The sequence below is a fragment of the Antedon bifida genome, chromosome 2, assembly GCF_963402885.1.
Source record: "Antedon bifida chromosome 2, ecAntBifi1.1, whole genome shotgun sequence".
Lineage (NCBI taxonomy): Eukaryota > Metazoa > Echinodermata > Crinoidea > Comatulida > Antedonidae > Antedon > Antedon bifida.
The window spans coordinates 30,045,559-30,067,090 of record NC_136227.1 but is presented as its reverse complement, the minus strand read 5'-3'; the positions used below and the strand labels follow the sequence as shown (position 1 = coordinate 30,067,090).

At 35.7% G+C, this 21,532-nt stretch overlaps 1 protein-coding gene across 2 annotated transcripts in view; it reads right to left on the bottom strand.

Annotated features, from left to right (window-relative positions):
• The window catches only part of LOC144834477 (uncharacterized), a 31,124-nt gene that overhangs the window by 5,083 nt on the left and 4,509 nt on the right, over positions 1–21,532 (bottom strand). The window contains exons 3-5 of one of the 2 annotated variants that reach the window (XM_078689280.1): positions 6,461–6,568; positions 5,254–5,356; positions 910–994 (exon numbers count right to left, since the gene is read on the bottom strand). In XM_078689280.1, coding sequence (XP_078545406.1) covers positions 910–994; positions 5,254–5,356; positions 6,461–6,568 — 296 coding nt within the window. The remainder of the gene's footprint in view (positions 1–909; positions 995–5,253; positions 5,357–6,460; positions 6,569–21,532) is intronic. The other variant, XM_078689281.1, reaches the window with a different exon arrangement.

The window sequence follows — 21,532 nt, the reverse complement described above, 5'->3', positions numbered from 1 at the left end:
CACTTGTACGTTGATTGATTGATTCAGGGGGCGATTAAAGCTTGTTTCCACTAGGTGAAATGATTCGCGAAATAGAAATTTGGCTTAATCGGATGTCGTAATATTTCAATACTTTGTGACGCGAAAAAATACGCAACCATGAATGTTATGCGAATAGGTGGATTTAAACAGGATTTAATCATGTGAACGTCGGGCTTTTTAAAGAGGCAAAAATGTAAGACAAACATCTTGGCTTTCGGTTGGTGGGCAGAATGGGTACTAATTGACGTTCAATAGGCCTAATGTACGGCATCGGTTCGGACAGTTAGGGAAGGTGATTTGTGGGTGGCATTGGCAGCTTTTAAAAAAGTTAGCCGACTTTTTACATGGGTTATGGTAATTATAATGGATCTCCCACACATTCTCCCTGTTTTTTGTTGTAATGAAACGTTAGTATCGTAATCAGCAGATCCTTCAACCATGAAACCCAGGTAATTAATTCGTTTGTTTTCCTTTTCTTTGTTGCCTATCGAATACCAAATAACAAGCTAGTGTGTTTAGCTTAATGAGGAACCTTATTAACAAGGGGGATATAGGATTCTGAAATTGATATCAACACACGCAAAAACGTAACACGGCCTTGCTTGAAATTTGAAAAAGGAGCCGAAAGAAATTTATAACTTCCGATACTAATCACGGTATTAATAATAAACACGGAATATTTGAGTATTTTTAACAAGACGATGTTTGATAATATTGTGCAATGTATCAAGTAGCGCACGCGTACAAGCCATGCCAATTTTATCATCATTTCAACGCGAATGTTGCTGACGATTCGGTATTCCCGAAATAAAATGTTATTTTTTATTGTTAAAATTATGCAAAGTTTAAACATTCGTACAAAACCTTTTTAATGTGTAGGTACCGTACCTTCGTTCTCCTAGAGATGACTTTGGTCTCTCTGTTCCCGGGGCACTTTTCGTCGTCTTGTGATGCAGATTGTGCGATCGATGGCCTAGAAAATAAAATCGAAAGAAACTGTTTACGATAAGACAAACATCTGGTTAATTAGGCACTCTAATTAACACCACATTCTCTTGATAATTAGAGGCCTAAGTTCGATTATGAGTCAACTGAACGAATGAGTAACTGAGATATTTCTGTCTGAAGTGAAAACAAAGTTTGAACCAGGGACAGTAAACAAATTATCGGCGCTCTTGCTATAATTATGTATCTTGTGTATGTTAAGAATAATAATAAGCCTATCGTCGTCAGATTGTATAGCGTGTATTTAATGTTTATACAATATTTACTAATCAGTACAGGTTCGCTAAGGTTCAAATCCTGACACCTTCATTTGGTAGATCGTCTGTTCTTGGGGTTTCTCTTGGAAATTTATATTGTAACATTATGAAATATGAGTTATATCAACAACTGTGACATTGGAAGCGTGCCTATAAAATCTATATTTGACGTAACTATAAGAAACAAACATTTCTACTGGTACAGTTTCTTGTGTATGAATTTACTGCAAATCCCATCATTTTCGCGTCCCTAAATTTTCGCGATTTTCATTTCCAACTAAAATTAAAGGCGCGCGAAAATGTTGGGTTTTAGAGTAGGCCTATAAAGACGTCAGAATTCTATGTAGAGCGGTGTCACGGGTATGTTTGTAATTGAGCTGGGTGGGGGTATCTAGAAAAACCATCCCATGCATTAGGAACAGCTCTTAGTTTGTATGTGACATGTATTAATATAAATAAACATACGGTTTATATTTCGATATTTTTAGAATGAGAAACAAAACACGTCGGTAGTGACGTGACGAGAAGTGAAGAGTGGACATAATTAGATCAGTGAATCTAACTATCTTTACATTCAATAGGATATCAATGAGGGAATATGTCAAGTGATACAATTTCATAATTATTTACGATATCGTTACAGACTTTATGTTAGCTAATATTCATAACTTATTCTAGTGCGTGTCAAATGACATTCTGTAAGGTTTAACCAGTTAATCCTATGCTCAATTTAGACCAGTTTTGTATGATTGTATGATTCGTCACTTATGACGTGAGCTAGCTGGACATGGGTTGGCCTGCTGGTTACCAGTAATATTTTCGACCGTATGAGATTCTGATATTTTATCAGGAAGGCTACTATAATAACTTTTGATGATAATATGTAATATGATATACGGTACATATAATATCTCAGTCTATTCATCTTTATTTTTTAGTCTATATAATTTTAAGCATGGTGGTTGGACCTCATCCAACATCTACATGGGTCTGTTTTTCTTAAAGCTCTGTCTACACTAGCAAACTAGTTTGACAAAAATATGTGATTTGCCCAAATATGGTAGTGATATGACGTCATCATGTTCATATATGGGCACATCACATTTGTGTGTCGCATAAAGTTTGATCTGAGACAACAACTAATAGTGTAGACAGAGCTTAAGAAGTAACGAAAATGACACCTAGGCTTACATCAGTTTATTTCAAGAATGACTCTGTCCAACCATGGAGGTACGCCTTGTTCAACAGACATTTGCTCAGTGTTGTGTTGTCTGAACCCGAAGTGTTATTAATAATATTATATTTTTGTATAATAATTATGGTTAATTATGATTATGATTCTGGAAATCATGCGAATGTTTTAGGAACGATGTCCAATATACTAACTATAACGAGTCGTGGTATTACATACCTTAGTAGTAAGCCTATGACTGTTATAATTCACTTATTTGCCACGTGTATCATGCTTGTGAATTTAGTAGTGAAATAACATGCAATAACCGTCTATTTATGACACCCGTTAGCTTATGAATAATATGTAGGCCCACTTGTTATTTATGAGCAAAAGACTCATTTCCCCCGATAGACATTAGGCCTACATCCAATACTAATCCCGCTGAAGCAACCCCACAATTAATCAAATGAATTGGAACTATTGATATTTTGATCTCGAAACATCTCTGTCGAATACCGGATTACACCATCAGCGCTGAGTAGGCCTACATCGTACATGGGTGATAAATTAAAACACTCTTGGGTACTGACTGGAATTATCATAGGATTATTACATCTAGTCTGCCAATTCAATAGCTTAATATAAAAACATTGTAGGCCTATGCGTGCGAATAAACCTAAATCGATGAAATACCGTTTCAATGTTGTCAACATTTATCTATGTAAACTGTATTTGGGGTGTGACGCACCGCCCTAAAAAGATCATTTCAAATTTGTCTTAAAAATCTGCACAGCGTCCTCTAACGATTGAACTTTTCGTTATAGTACATTGTATTATAAAAGTATAGAAGATATATAACAATAGATTTCTTTGTTCCGACTGAGGATGATTCATTATCATTTTTACATATCGTTGTACGAATTGAAAATTATAATAGCTAATCTATTGTACTTTATTGTATAAACTACTACAACACCAGGTACGCAAACAACGTAATTTTGAACAAGGACTCAAATATTCACAAACCAAACATTATCAAAATTTATGAGGCCTAAAGAAAATTCATTTAACAACATTTAATTTGAAGATTTAAAATGATGATAAATAAAAAATGTTTTGTAGCCAGTATCTAATAAAGAAAAGTATCGGGAATTTTACTTTTCCCTGATGGTAACCAAACGTTTTTAAATGTGTAATGAAATTGTACCGGCGTAATTTTGCTCTTAAAGAGGTTAAAATGTATGTAGAGGAGTAGTACTATACGTTGGTTTTCTGGGGTTCTTAAGAGAAGCAAAAATGGTAAAAGGAGGATGAGTCGAAAGAAGGAGGAGTCGAAAGAAGATGGGGCGAAAAGAGAGGGCTGAAAGAAAAAGGGCGTGTGTTATGTTTGTAGTACCAGACACAGCCATGCACAAAGGGCCATTCGCCCTCGCAAAATGATAATAATCATTTTTAAACGAATACAGATTCTATACAACGTTACAACTAATTTGAATACCATTCAAAACACAACAAAGAAATTGATTCAATTCTTCTCAATAGTATGATTGTTCCTCTTAAAATCGCACAAAGAATTCATTTTTGTTCACATATGTTTCAAAACTTAGCCTATTTGCTACCGTACCACATACTGCCTTTATAATGGAAATCGGCAGGCTCTTTAAAATCACACGTAGGCCGGGTGTCGCGGCCGGCTGGGGTGCCTGGTTATGCGGTGTAATTAAACTCAAACAAATGAATACAATAAATAAATGTGTTCATGCTTTCAGTTATGTCATGATCTTGTAATAATGTTCATGCTTGTGGTGACGTCATAATCATGAAATCACTCTTATAATTAATAATATAGAATATAAAAACAAAAATAAACCCACAATACATTGTCTTCTCCCAATTAAAGACCTCTCCAGGTGCCAATTTAAGAACCCCAATTGGAGACCATTTTTTTGTCTTTCGAATGAACACAAACTAACCAATTACGGTAGAACGAAAACAAAAGTGGTCTGAAATCGAGGTCTTACAAAAAGTAGACGTGGTGATATTAATTGGAAGAAGAACTGTGAAATTAGTATAGTAGTAAAGTATTTCTCCGGACATTATTTAAACAGTCAATCGCTCTCTAACGAAAAATCAGATCATAAGAGATTTAGCAAAGGTCCACTACGACCATGTTTGCCATAACATGGGATGAAAGAGTCAGACGATCTCACACATTGGGCGGTGAAGGAGCTCCCTTTTGTGACTCAAAATCATCTCAATGCAAGCATGTCCGGATTGAGATATTATTTGCCAAAAATGTTACTTTTGCAAGTTCCCATAGAAGATAATGATTGACAATCACAATGTATTCTTGGTAAGAGGCATAATGTTCAATATTGTCCGGAAAACTACACAATCAAATACAGTAGAACCCCTATTTAGGGACACATTCGGGCCGAAAAAAGTGTTTTTTTCTATCAAATTTATTTATAGAGGGTAATCCTTCCGGCTGGATAAATTAATGCCAGTTGATATTTATTCAGGGACCTATGAATATCCCTCAATAGTGTCCCTTCAATAGGGATTGGTCATAGTGTTAAAACATATGTTTTACCTCATTCATTTCACGGGAAAGTGCTCTCTATAGGGGTTCTACTGTATAACTATATATTATCATGTAGAAATAAGTTTATTTCTTCATGATAATGATACACCATGGATTAATGGTTATCGTTGCAAAGTGTGATATGCTACTAATAATAGAGCGATCATTCCATTTCCATATTTGCAATGATAATCAAAAAACACTTTACTCACATTCCTCCTTACCTAGGCAGCGACAGGGATCATGTTTATCTAAATAATGTTCTAATGTGTCCCAGCCCCCGCCAACTCGTACCATGACGTGATTGCGTAAAATCTGTGAATAAATCGGTAAATTACAGTTAATAAATACGGAATGTAGTAAAATAGATAGTAATGATTAATGTATGCATGACATATGAGATGAATTTGCCGGAAACGAATATGATAATGACAAACATAGTAATTTTGCAATGATAATGTAATGTGCATTCTATACACTGTCATGTATCTTCACATTCGTTTTATGTCGTGTTTTCAACATGTTAAAATTATCACACCCGATTGTTGTATGGAAAAGTAATAATAGTGAACTAAACATGTTAAGCCATAAAATACTCTTGAGATGCAAGCAATTACACCCAATGAGCAGGCCTAACAACCCAAAGTCATGTCATACCGGAAACTCTTTAGGCCCTACCACTAGAGCCTAGCTTAAAACTGGATTATACGGATAAACACACCCTAAAGACCCGACATTGAACTAACAACTTCTGTTGATTTTTTTAAAATGGAGCACACCAATAAACATTTTAGCGATATCATTAAACAACACTACACACTGTGTGGTTTATCTTTCTTGACATTGGTACTATGTCTGCCCAAACGTCATATTAAAGATGAATTTCAATCCAAACAAGTAAACAAAAAACAAAAACGCTTTTTGGTCTAAAATAGTAAAGTGGGTTTGTGTCAAAAAATCTAGTCAAGATGGCGAAGCAAATATTCACAAAACCGTAATCAATGCATCATAGATTTTGATGCTGATTATTATTACATTATTTTGTATAGTCTTTATTTAGCTTATCACAAATGTGACGTCATAATGTGTTTTATATTAAAGATGTTCTCTCATATAGTTTTCAAGAAAGTGACCAGGATAACACTATGCTTCGTAGAAACATCTGAACTATTCTTTACTACTTTGAGCAACATTACTAGTTCGCAATTATCATACCACCTTTAATGTGATAAATAATAGTTCGATGATGTCATAACTATCCCGTGACGTCATGGGCAGTGTTTTACGCGCTTGAAATACAAACACGCGTCGACCACAAACTGCACAGTGGTGTTTTATCAGGTATCAATTACATTCTATAAATATCAATGAGATTGGCATAGCACCAATGATTTGATAAATATAACTCCTGATACTTACCCTGACATATATCTTTGTTTTTGAATCTCCTATTCTGTATTTTCCTTCCGCAACTCGTATCATCGGAAACTGATTGGGGCAAGAACATCGACTGACAAGATCACGCACCTGCAACAAACAAAAAGAACATTGTTATTACATCAATTATCTTTTATCGAAGGTTTATTCTTTTTCGAAGTAATAATAATAATTTTATTGGCACTGCACTTTTTTATCAGTGGCATACTTCAACGTGTGAAGGTGCGTCCAAAGAAACAAAATATAAACTACCGGAAAACGTTTGTTATTGTTATATGGTGAGTTTTGGAGAAATTGTAGAATTACGGACACTGTGTTTCTTCTTTACTTGTACAGTACCTTTCTAAATCTCTGTCTACTCTATCAAACTTTATGTGACAAAGAAAATGTGATGTGTCCATATATAGACATGTTCATGTCATATCACTACCATATTTGGGCATATCACTACTATATTTGGGCACATCAACATTTTTTTTGTCAAACTAGTTTGATAGCCAAAATTATTTGTATGTTCTATATAGGCGCGCCGTTTGGATAGCAATCTCTAAAAGGAGCATCACCCGACATCGTAGGCATGTCTTTTATGCATAAGACCGATATCACATTAACATTCTCATGAGAACATAGGCACATTACTGAAATAACAGTATGTTGCTTTTAACATGACATAGCAGTCGCAGATTGCCTCAAGTCTTTTGATTGCTATTGCAAATAAAAACAAGCAATTCTAAATTGTACACAAGCGATTGTAAATGACGTATGCGTTATTAGCTACAATAACCACATGCGCTATTAATATCTTCACACCAAAGACACAACACAGCTGTATGTGTCCCGATTAGTATAACTTTACATGCCAAAGCATTTTGAGGTGCTAAGCATAATAAACATTTAAAGTTAGAACTATGGAACGCACATAGTGCCTTTGTAATGTCGATCTGATGAATACAGTAGCATTGTGTGTGTTTCATAAAAGTAATTATGAATCTATGGACGCGACGATTTTGCGTGCGTGAACCTAATGATGTGGCTCTGTAGGCGTTTCATATTCATTGTGGTGTTGATATTACAATTGTAAAAATATTACGCAACATACAGTAATTCTAGAAATCAAGGTCAATTCATATCCATGCTTAATCCATGGATGAATTAGACCTTAACCGTAGGCCTAGTCGGTACCACATTATTCAACATTGGTATATGCAATTAATCCTATTTTCAAGAAGAGTTTTCCGCCCACAATTATTATCATGATTTTGGTCTTTACAATTCCGTACAATTAATTATCCATACTAATACTATGCTCTGTATTCTTCGTCATTCATTATTATAGACGTTCATTAAAGTTATATAGATATTTATTTGGTCTTTTATCCATTCATCTAACCATAACCAACACAATTCAATATGCTTATATCCCCTTCCATTCTAAAATCCATTTCCCATAGGCCCCCCCTAGACTTTTCCCATAGGCCCCCTAGACTTTCCACATAGGCCCCACTAGACTTTCCCCAAGTCTGTAGTTATTTCTAAGCTTTTCTATATTTTTCTGAAATACAAGCTCAAGTAGTATACATATGAAACGCCATATGTGCCAAAATATTTATATTTTTACTATTAAAGCTCAGATACAGGCATGAATTTTAAATATAATATTTGGTTAATTGTACATAAATCAAATATTTGTAACAGAAATCAAGATGAAAAAACATGAATTTCCCTTAATATGGTCAAATACAAAATTTGGCAAAATTCTTCCATAAAAACCAGGAAGACTTTTTTTCAGTAGTTAGGTAGTTAACCTAATGTAATAACATGTCTGGTGACTCCCTAGAAGGTGAAAAAAAATGGTGGATATACGGTGGATAATTTTTGCTATAGCATGAAAATAAAAATCTGAAGTTGAATAAAAATACCAGAAATGTAATATTCAAGTTATATTACCTATATTTAGTCATCTGATAACATTTTTTACCACACCGTTTATTTTTCATAGCTTTTTAAAATGCCTCTCTATTTACAAAATTTGTGTACAAAAGAATAGAGATTTTACTGTGTAATTTGAACTATCCCCCCACTGATAAGAAAGTGCTTATTTTCAACAAGCTCGTGTAACACAAATAAAATCTCAAAAATTATGAAACATAGGGGAAACTATAGATCGATAATTATTGGAATGTATGATCAATAGAAATTTTTTGCCCGCACCTGGCCTTGTCAAAACTCCGTCTGGAACCCAGACTACACAAGCCCCTGTACTGTACGTGTAGTATTCAGCATTCACTTGAATGTTACATTTTATCAATCTGATAATCAGTGACATGTAATCGATAGTTTGACTGTGCATATTTGTACATGTGCGATATTATTACGCTTTGACAATCCTTTTTATATTTTGGACAGAATGTTTCCATCATGGGTTTTATGAGTCACACAGCAAATAAATTATATTATCTATAGTGTATTATTTATAGCCACCCTTGAAATAAGGTACCCACTTTAAATCAAATATGTTTTAACAACCCCACCAGTCGAGTTTAATGGATGGAACTGATAGTGATATCAGACTATTTACATTATGTAAATAGACACAAGTACATACATTTCACAATGGACTTTCCGAGCACCATGTGAAGCAACATAGCGTAACGATGTGCGCATGATGTTTACCTAGTCTAGGTTCTAGACGGGGATTCGATTTAATTTATTTTGGCACACATGGCGTTTCAAACGTGTACTTGAGATGTAATTTACAGACAAAAATCGAAACGGAGACTGACTGGTGGAGAAAAACATAAAAAAAAAACTTGGAGCAAGTCTAATGTTTACCAATCAGTGTTGCGATAACTTCCGCTACGACACCAAAACAACAACATTTGGCGTAGTTGCAAAATCTGTCACAGCGCGGATTGGTTTGTGCATCCATGCGTAATAAGTTACGCTCTATTGCGTCTTAGTATGTGGTACCTCGTCGTGCAACCGAATCCCATATTAATATATTTGTGACTAATAAAACGTGTCTGCTATTGTGTACAATATCTCATTCGACTGGCACCATAACAAGATAAACCCAGATTAGTATAACAAATAAATATATCCTGTAAACACCCACTGGAAACAATTCTACTCGAAATGATATTAATGCAAAAATTCGAGTGTCAAGGTGAACAAGCTCTTCTAATATTGATGATTCTTGGCAATCAAACGCATACGTTTAATTTGTTTTTGTTATAAAGTGTATCTGAATGACAATTGTTGTTATATGATATGATGAAGAGACACGCGATCGGAATCTTGCAGGACATAATGCACGGTACCGTAATGGTATTTCCAAACATATGCGAGCTTACTGTTTACTACATTTTCAAAATACAATGATGTAGCCTTCATGAAACAATACATAGTTTGGTCGAATAGCATGCATTAAACAAGGAATATTTCGTCGCTCATTTTACGATAACTCCGTCTACATGCATCTCAATATTTACTAGCAAATGTTTTCAGACGTGTGCGCATGCCCAGTCCGAGTTTCCAAATACGCATTTTTTCAGCCGTAATATAGTAGTAAACTAAAAGCTCCTGCATGGTAACTGTAATGCTTCCCTTCTTTTGAATATAACTGCCTAAATGAGCGGCGCGAGAAAAGCAGTTATACACTTAGCATCTTGATGGAATTGAGGGGAGAAGGGAGAATCATCCATTACTAATGTCCTCTAAAAAAACAACTTAACGCCAGAATGTTATATCATTATACAGTATACGGTACGATATACAACAACGAACAAAGCCACGAATGAATACCGGTAATGCATAAAAGCAATCATTTTTTTCATCTCTGAAACCAGCTGACAGATGTTTAAAATAGAAAGCTATCAGCGTCCAGATATGCAGGGCATTTATTTCCGTTATATGACAGGCCTAGACACATTGAACCTCACGGTGTTATGTTTATTTTATGCGTTCGAAGAGTACTTTATTACATTCCGACATGACTCTTAACTTGTAATGTATGATAGACTTATTTCGGATCCCCTTATATCACCTGCCTTTTACCGATGACAGATATGGCAAGCCAGCGTGGACATAAATAGACTTTTCCGTCGGACAAAAGCAACAAAAGCGCCTTGAGCGATTATATTAATTTTAAATCGACTCCGAATTTCAATTACAGGAAATTGAAAACAACAGTGTTGTTAAAAACAATTTACGGCTTCATCGTAACTTTTGTAGGTACAAACTGAGAATTGGAAAGCAGAAGGAAGATTCGGGGATACCTATTTAGCCTCTGGGTTTGGGTAATTTTAGGAGGGACCAAAGTTAGGCCCAAGTCCAGCTATCGGTCCTGGGCCGAAATGTACACAGATGTATTCTTTATGTAAAGTCGGTGTTCTTTTCCACTTTGTGAACAGAAAATGTATGTGTCTTTAGTGTCTTCAACTTTTCAAGATGGTCACGGCTGTTCAAATGTCGTCTGCCCTGAAGTACATCCGCCAGTTGTCTTCAGATTATGGTTGACCTTCACGTATGACATCTGACCTTGTCGATTAGCTGTTGTTACAATAACGATGTTCCATAAAATAATGATAATATCAAGTGGGCCTAAATATAGCATGTGTTTGCAGATTAGAATAAATATCAGCACCATAAGTGGATCATTTTCCCATGCGTGTATTTGACATATTATTTCAATCATTGTTTATAAATATTAAACTGTAACATTTTATTGCTGTTGCTACTAAGGGCCATGCTTTTATTTCCCCTGGAAGTTTAATTTTAAATCGAAGGAAATGCTGGGTAAGGTCAGGAGGTTGTCGAACTAACAGTCAATAGCCCTAACTGCTGTATACTATCCATGTCCCTAATATTACATATTGGCAATAGGTAGAGTAACCAGAGAAGGGGTAAAGAAGGGTAATCATCAAGGAGTAAAGAAGAGTAAGCTCAAACTGGGGGATAAATCCAATCATAGGCGTGTTTTGTGGGTTTAGTGGGCCTACATTTCGTTACCTGAATCCTTATCAAAATGATCCGGTAATGATGTTTCCTTAGGAAATGATACGCCGGATTTTGGCTGTGTCGGTTTTTCACTAAATCCTATTACAGTACTTGCTTCTGGTAAAAGTGTGTAGGTTATACTTTTTAAATTTTCGCCGAGAATATTGTTATATAAAAGAACCATAATTGGTAGAGCGAAACATAATGTTGTGTGCCTTATTGGTAGGCCTATAAATCTGTCACAATAAGCGATGATATACCGTCCTTATCGCAGAGTGATGCCGGTACCAGGGCCTATATAGAGCTAAACATACGGGTGGTAGTATAGGCCCTACCCACTTGTCATAACATGACGTCATATATACCATGTTTGACATCGAGAGTGATGTCAAGATGACACCAGATGATGCTGGTTGATCTACGACCATTAAATACATTTTACAACTATGTAAATCATCATTATTAGCAGAGAGGAAACGGAACTAAGAGTTGAGAGGATGCGATAAAGCATATCATTAGTACTTACAAGTTGTCTCAGCTGCTGAACATAAATAATGAGTGATGAGGAAATCTATAGGTACATTCCCTTTCTAACCATTTTATGTCAAGCAATGTAACTAATTACCATAATATTTAGTTATGTTAACATTGGATACTATTATTAATTAAAAACATACATTGCGCTTCAAATGGTGACAACAAATTGTTTATGTATTTATTGTCAAAGGTTTTAAGTTTATCCCCAAGGGCCCATAAATTTACCTACTTTACAAATCGAATATTTATATCTAGCTTATCTATATCTGTCAAAATTACAAAATATGTTGTAACATGGAGAAATAAGTTAACTTATTTCTCAATGGTTATATTGACGAGGGGCTGACAATGTGATGGCTAATTTTGTACCTGTAGGCCTACCTATAACATAGGCCACTGTATATCATTATCATTGCTATTACTGGATCCCCTATCGCAACACACATGCACTAGTAACCAAGGCACATATCGGGCCAAACGCAGGAAATTATTATAGCAGAAATGGTAATCCACAACGGATGTATATGGAGAATAAAATATTCCTCTATAGGATATGCAAATGAGCTGAGATGAAATCATTTTAATAACGCTTCAACAAGAACTCTCTCTCGTAACACTCATCAAGTACCGCAACTGGTATATGAGGGAGTAATGTCATTCTTCCCTAGGTATATCTACTTGTCTTTAGACATGATCGAATAAATACACCCCCGCCCCACTCAAACCCCTACAAACACAATATCCCTCCCCTATAGGATAGCTTTAGGTATACATCTTCTTATGGGGTTCTCTCAATAGAATTAATTTGTTACAAAGTATTTTATAGAATACTGATGTATTGCGTATCACTGCCCAACATTGGCCTTTTCTCCATTAAAGACTTATGTGACTCGAATGTGTAACTAAACCATTTAAATAAATCAATCATAGTGAGTACAGTATAAGCCACACCGTTTGATTTGATTGATTTGTATAAAAGTAACCGACCTAGTTAAAAAATGTCGTCATATTCGTATACAGTAATGTATCAATGGAATACGCATGCTCTCTCAAAAATATTACGATATTCATACTTAACGGTGGGGTCAAGCAAGTGCCACGCCCCTTACAATACATAGACGACAAGTAAGTTCAAAATAGACCTGTTATTCATTTTAGTTACGAAAAAGGAAAACATTGAACAACACAGAGATAATGTGTAGGCCTAATATAATAGGCCTATAATGTAAGACAACTTTTTGTATTCCCTTGAAAATGTATGCAAAAATATTACCGGTACTAAAATTGTCAACAATGGTGGGAGAGTATTGGGCGTGGTCATTTTAATTAAAATGCGGGTAGGGATCATCATTCTATTTCATAATATACAGTATCTTATGATTCTATATTTTAGCAAATTTATCATATCGATAAGCATGAAACAAACATAAAATAAAGCAATAAAAGATGATTATCACCAGAGAGTCTTCAATCTGACGTCATTTTCCATGTTGTGTATGCGAAGAAGAAATCAGCAACATTAGGGGTCATTACAAGTACATGACCTCGGACAGACTAGTCTGTGAATTATGCATATTGCAATTCTAACGTGTTCACAACTTGACGATAGTTCTTGAACAATTATCATACCGTTAATCGATCAGCCATATGGTAATACGATTTATATAAAAACGGATAATAGTTCATATTCATATCTAAGTAAAAATGAGTGTAGTAAAATGTCCTATTGTAACCGAGGGTCTTGATAATGATAAATCCTTATACAGGCATTAGTAGTTAAGATAAAGATAAGACAGCAGTACTGTACTGTAAATAGGGTATGATTTAGGAAATGTTGACGAAATGTAGACCTAACTAAAACGGGGACCCAACGTACGAAAACGGAGACCAAATGGTACAAAAAGTGAGACCAAACGTAACAAAACGGAGACTCCTAACAATAAACGTAGACTGGTACCGGTTGTCGTGTATAAAAACATTTGAAACGGTGTAAATCCACCGACAATAGACCATTCAAAAAACAACAAGACAGTTAATTACACACACATGTACCAAAAATAACTAATTTGTTTCAACAGTGCCGTCCAAAAATAAATCCAATATAATACCGCCATGCCACTGGTAACACTATTTTAATCCATATACTTTATGTCCCATAGCACTAATGGAAAACCTGAATTCCTTTTCATCTTTTGGTCTTTCAATATTCTAAATCTAGGCACCATGCTTTCCTTTTTTGGCCTTTACACAATCCCATGGTAAAAGGGGTGCTCACACGCAATGGCCACTAAATTCACACGAAATCGAGTAACCGAGATATGAAACTAGGTGAGGCAGCTATAAATAATAAGCAGTACCTGTTATTGAGATATGATTTATCATGGGAATTGATACCATGAACAGACGACATAAAACTGATTTTAAAATTATGAAACAGTGATATAGTGACATGCATGCTCACGCAGTGACGTATGTAGACATTTATGTAGTCTCTGTAAGGAAAGAGGTGGTCATTACCTTCACAATTGTAACGAAAAACAAGACAACACAACACAAGGAGTCAGCGTAAAATGAAAACTATCTTACCCCCACCAATCATTCACGCTGAGGGTAACAAACCATCAGTGGCGTAACGCAGAGGTCCCTGGTTTAGGAACCCTAAGTGGCCCTCCAACGCTGGAGGCCGGGCGTTTTAAGCTTTTTCAACATATTTCAATTTTTCAATATTTCTTCCTCTGGGCACTGCTCAGGGGCCATGTAAGCTCAGGGGCCCCTGGGTTTAGCCAGTGAGCGCTCATAGCCGTTACGCGAACCATTCAGTGACATTCCTCTATTTAAAATCATTAATGTAGTATACAGACAATGTCACTGGGTAAAATGTTAAGACTGTCGTTAGTAAACTGCAATGTTATCACATTAATTAAACGGCGTATACCTAGAATCATGTCGTAATTGCCATAAAGGTAGACAAATGACGTTGATATTCTAACAGGTTTCCGACAGAAATGTTTGGATGTTGAGAGGAATGCCAACAAATGATTCGTCATCGCACGATCATCCGTGATTCTTAATTAAAAATTGTGTACCAATACATCACACACACACAGTATGACGTCAATTTAGAAAAAAAAGGAGAAAGAGAGTCTCGTCGCCCGGTACATAATATAGGCCTACAAAATACGACAATATGTTTCCATGGATGGGTACACAGGCCTAACATGAACAAAGTATGTCCGTCCTGGCGTGCCATAAATAAGCATTCAAAAAGAAGAAGAGTGAAAAAACAAAACTGGATAGCAAATTTGATAGAATACCGTATGCGCCAATCACGTGTTATAACACTATATGAGGATTTAGGGTGGGGGGGGGGGGGGTTTGGTCAGCACTTACGATAACCTTACAAATGTTAGGCCCCCATTTAAAACTCCCTATCTCCCCTAAACACCACCATTAACTAATCTTCTTTTCGTTATAGAATTACTCAAACTGAGCATAGTCATTTTGGAACAGCAGCTAAACACACATTTTCTTGTCGATTAGACACAGACTTCCCTACAGGTAGTACACCGTTGGATGTCAAACGTCACGTACAACCGCGGGCTACAGATACGAGAACGATACCTCACAAAAAGCAAATAACGAAACTGCTGGGTGATTAAGATTTGTATTTCAACAATCGACCGAGTTCGGAAGCAAGACTCGCAAATTTATAAAACAGAAATCGTTATATTCTACCTAACGCATGTTTTCTCATAAACAAACAATTGCAAGGTTGTAATTCGAGTTCATACCTACGTCGCAGGTTAATTACAAATCTTCGGGACCCAATTGTCCCCTTATTTAGGGTGTCCAAAGAATAAAGGTTGGCCGTAATGTAAATCGGTCCTCGTTTCACGGGAACTCTCCCCCATCTCCTCCGCCCCCCACCCCCCACTCTTAGGGTTGAACCAGCTGCCTGATAGGGATGATGTTCTCTGAATAAGGACTTCACAATGCATATTGCATGGAACCATTTAAATAGGACCAAGTTTAACATTTTCAAAACACATCAATTACGCTCACAAGACATTTGAAACAGAACAATCAAAGAACATTACTCATATTGTAACTTGACACCGAAATAAAGATTTTCTTTAAACCTAATTAATTGATTTTATCATAACAAACTAGGCCAGTGTCCTGACCGCGACTTTCATTCTGTTGGAATAAACAAACCAACGCTACAGGCCTAGCCTAGAATATGCCTAAGGATTTCTGGGAACATATGGACTATGTTTTAATATCTTTGGGCAGCGCTACTATAGCGATATCTGCCAACGATTTCTAAAAATGCTTACAGCCAATACGTTACAACAAAACCAATGTTAATGTTTTCAGATTTAAATATTAATATTTTACTCATACTGAGAAGGTCAATGGTTTGTTTAGTTATTTACTATGCAAACATTTAGGCAAAAACCACTAAATAATTGATTACAATGCGCCAAGCTAGAATAATGTTTGCGATATCGTATATTGTTAAAACTTAATCCATGACGCCACCCACGGCCTCACTAGACTATCAATAAGTTATTATTTATCATCAAGCACGACTATTTCTAAAATGAGGAATTTTAAAACCAATCAATATACCTAAGTTGGGCACCTTAGATCTGGAGATTTTTATCAGTTTTTATACGATGATATAAAGTGGAGGGGGGGGGGGGGGGGAGGTTGGTGGGTTAAACTAAAAGTATATTTTATATAAATAAATAGCATATTTTATAATTAACCAATCATAGAAAGAAGGCTAGGCCTATTCATTAATATTTTGATGTCTAGGAATGAGCCTGAGGTACGGATACACAGATCACCTATAGGCCTACTTTATCGACATTATGTATTTCCTGTCACATTCTTATAACGGAAAGGTGTGGTCGTCTGCTCCCTAAAACATAACGACTGCATTTCAGGTATGAGCAGGCCTAGCCTCTGTAGCAATGTTCGTCAGACATCAACCAATCACAAGTGACCAATTTAGAATCATCGAATTAAATTGTATCGATTTTGTGATGACTGGAGACAAGAGTCTAGACGGTCAGTTTAAATACATCACGATAGTTCGTATTCCAATGAATGAAACTGTATTGTAGTATCCAATATCTATAATTTATACCATGAGATATTTATGATACCTCGTATTATAAACAATACTGATGCTGATCATAGACCATCTAAAATGGACAAAATATAAGACTAGCCATGTCTAAGCCAAGATTGACCATTGATCTCTGTAATGTATCTTCAAATTATAAAATAGCATATACTTGTCCACTGTGTGTGCCGGATACAGTGTCACTAGACTTAGGCCTAATACGGTACTATAGAGTTTGACTGATACTGGACAAAGATACAGCACCTGAAATCGGTAGATTGCCCAAAGTCTTTATTTATTGTCTTTTATTATGTTAGTCCACCAGTAGACGTTTCGATTTTTGTCTGAAAATACAGGTAGTAGTATACGTATGGAACGCCATATGTGCCAAAATATTTATCTTTTTACTAATATATTAAGTCAAAACTCCAACTGGAACCCAGACTGCTAAAATCGGCTGCAGTTCTTCAAAAACTGTTGTAATTATTTATAATATTTTGAAATAAATGTTATTGAATTCTTACAAAAACAGTTTACAATCAAATTCCGATGCTTAATTGGTTCGAATTAAGATAAGACGTGTTCACATTGTGTTTCAGGAAATATCAGCCTAGCGATATTGCAACAGAAAAACAGAATAAAAGCTAATGAATATTTACGACTCGACAGGATGAAATGTAATGAAAAATAGATGAAATCTTTCATTTGTAGAATAACTGATCGAGTGTGACTGTGAAGTGAAGAATACGACAAAACCCTTTCCAATAGAGAAACACTGTAACCTTTGAATACGTCGGTACATTAATATTAGGGGCCTACTTTGTACTTATTGTGAAAGTACACCAAAAAGGAATCTCACGAGAATAACGTACCACTGATCTAAATGTAGGCTAATAAATGGAAGCAGAATACTCATGTTGATATCTGTGTCCAATTCGGTAGAAAGCAGAATATTATCATTCCCCGATCATAAAATATCTATGATTGCCATGTGTCCGTATGCGCGGGGACACGTAGGCCTAAACAGTATGTATTAGTAGTAGGCCTACGTTAATACGCTCGACTTATTACATTTCTGTGGCAAAAACATGAACCGCGGTCCCCATCGGGATCTGGATTAGAAAATAACTATGTAATGTTTGCTATAGACCATATGCATGGACACACAACAATATATACATGTCAATGAAATTTTCTTACATAATTACTTTAAGTTTCAATTTCAAATACGAAAGAGAGGACAGTTGAATTTTAAAGTGTGATCTTGGCTTTTGGTAAAACACGAGAATTACAGGAAGTGACACGATCCGATATGAATTAATTATTTGTGACAAAGACCAAGGGATTATGTTTAGTTATCTCCAAGGCCAAGCAATATAAACCTATTCTGTATGTAAATTATATTTCGAAACTAATTAAACCTATTGAACATACAAGTAATTAAATAGTGCGCCTAATGAACTAACATGAAGTTCTACAATATGGAGGACAAGCTTACATAACACACATGCAGCAATACAAAATGTAGGCCTAAACACGATAGGTATGGAAACAAAAACAACACTGGAATGGTTCACTTATGTTACTGATCTTGTAGCCGTCTTCTTCTAAAGACACATGGTCGCCATTGACGAATACATCAGTTGACCATGGAGGTATAAAATTAGTTTCTGGTGTAGGCCTACTTGAGATCTAAGTTTATACCATGATGTACACTTAGGACATTTTCAAAGATTGTAGGTCTATATTAAATTGTTGACATATAATTAAGATGATAGGAACAGGGAGTTGTTATTTTACAACTCCCTGATAGGAACATAGGAAGTACAATTCAGCCCCCTCTCCAGTAGGCATCATTACAGTGCTTCATTTCATCGGCAAATAAAGAGAGTCGCCACTCTCGTCCATAACAATTCGAAATTTTACTCGCTATTTTTGGATGATCTTATAAAATAACATTTTTGTATTAGTTATGATTCAACGAAAGGTCATAGCGAAGTAAATTCTAGGAAACACAAAGCAATAATACTATTAAACTGTACTAGTGTGGCATCGGTGAATGGAATATTCCATTCAAAGTGTCAATTCATTCATTAAACAAGGCCTACTGCGCAATCGGTTCTTATAGTTTAGTGTCCATATATGGGCACATTACATTTTTTGTCAAACCAGTTTGATAGTGTAGACAGAGCTTTAGACTGCGTTAACATTGCATTTTCAAGAAACAGAAATTTTTCAAAATACCGATAAAGTAGTACACATCTTTCGACAAATTGTAAGTAAAAATGCGAACCGACGACAAATGATGGCAATGTGCACGTCTGACATTGGTTTACACTACAGAATAACAAAAATTCAGTACAATGCATTTTGTTGTTTCAGTTTCTAAAATCATATCATAATCATATCATATCATAATGATTACAATAATTTTAACACAACGATACTACAGTAATTAGTTCTATTCAATTTTATAATAGGAAAATTTCGTTCGTTAAGAAAATAATAATTCTTCTTGAAATCCTTGCCGAGATTTACAGTACTAATTAATAAGGCTACTTAATTAAGTAAATAGTATATTGCTATTTTAAAACCAGATATTAATAGCCATTCTAGAGATGACGGTAACTGTGACTAAAACAATCACCGTCACTCATATATAATTAGTAATTTTCCAGCCGTAAGCGAAAGTGGAGATGACAGCAGACTATATTCGATAAAGCAGACTATATTTGACAAATGTCTATTAAGATTGTGAATCATCTACTTCCCACCACCTGACGATCGATCACAGAATCCTCATATTTTACGTATGATCTTTTAAAAATGGTCTTATTTTTAGATTTAGTGGATTTATTTCGAATATTTTTCCGCTCGTGAACTGGAGAACATATACTGTACACCTACCAGTATCCATTTGCACTAAACAAAATGTTTACTGTAAAATATAGTATGTGCCAAGCAAGCAATTAATTTTTATCTGTAAGAACGTTTCACGATGGTTATTTGCCAACCAATATCAATACTCATGACATTGCATTGATTTGTGACAGAAAATATGGCAATGCTCACACAGATACGATTCTCTGAACTCGTCACAATTTCCGTACTAGGTGTTTGTGAGGTAGATGATGACGTGCAGAAAATGAGAAAGATTAGCAGAAATGGGTGCTGCTAATCGTTGCTGTAGGCTCCGGCGATTTGTGGGGGAATGGCGCGTTGCCCCGGGGAGGAGTGAGGACAGTTTTGATATTAAACGCTTGTATGATTGCTGGCGTTATGCCGCATCAGATTGTAGAAGGTCATGACGTCATTTATATCCCACCAGTACTTGTTGGTATTGGTTGCGTATAGTATTTGTGCTGACAAATTAAGTTCTAGAATAGCGGGAAAACATGATATATTTATCCATGATGATCCATATAAATATATCATACAAAGTGGGTTATATAATGAACTACGGCTACAGTGGGAGGTAGAGGGGTCACGAGCAGACGACCAAGGGTGATTTATTACCGTTACCCAAAGTACCGCGCTCGCCACGGTAATTGATGTATAATAGCTCTTCGATACACGGCCTGCAGAATCGGAGATAACAACAAAGAAATAAGATTGATTGCGCTAATGAGCGTCAGGTATTTGTCAAGTTAATACTCAGAAGGGGGTCACGAGATGGGATCAGGAATGGGATGCAGTTTGAATGGGACAGTATGCCTAAATAAAATTTAAAAAACATGGTGTGGAAGCATTATGTCCAGTACACTTTCCGTAAACAAAAGATTACTCGATCACAATGGTCAGAACGAGAGTTTAATTAGATCTGTTAGGTGTGAATGACAGTAATTGTTGTTGATCCTATCCAGGTGGAGACGAAACGGTACCTTGCTTTATACGACAAATAATAGTTGTCTTGTTTATTTGTTTTTTATTGTCGACCTAACACCTGGGACACTCACAGTTTTTTCAGATCCCCATTTATCGCCTGGAAACTTCCATGTACACGGTCACGAAAAGGTACCGAGTTCACAGACGTGCGTTTACAACCTCAAAATTGTACCGGCACGTCTTCTTCACATACGAGTAAATTAACAGTATTTACCTAGTATTCTCGCCGAATCATCAATTCCTACACATACATTTCTCTGTACATGAATAAAATGGGCGTTGAACTTTAAAATAATTCGTGCGTATTTCCTACCACAAAACAGTAATTGCTGAATACGGATGTTTTTGTGCGCCCTTTCCGTTCCATAGGCGTATTATACTGTAGCATTTATTACGTAATTAATATGATTATTAGTAAAATGTGCCATAAGCGACGTTATGCGCAAGTTCTGTTATGCGGCATTGGATTATTCTATGAAAATGACGTTTAGGGTCTGAAA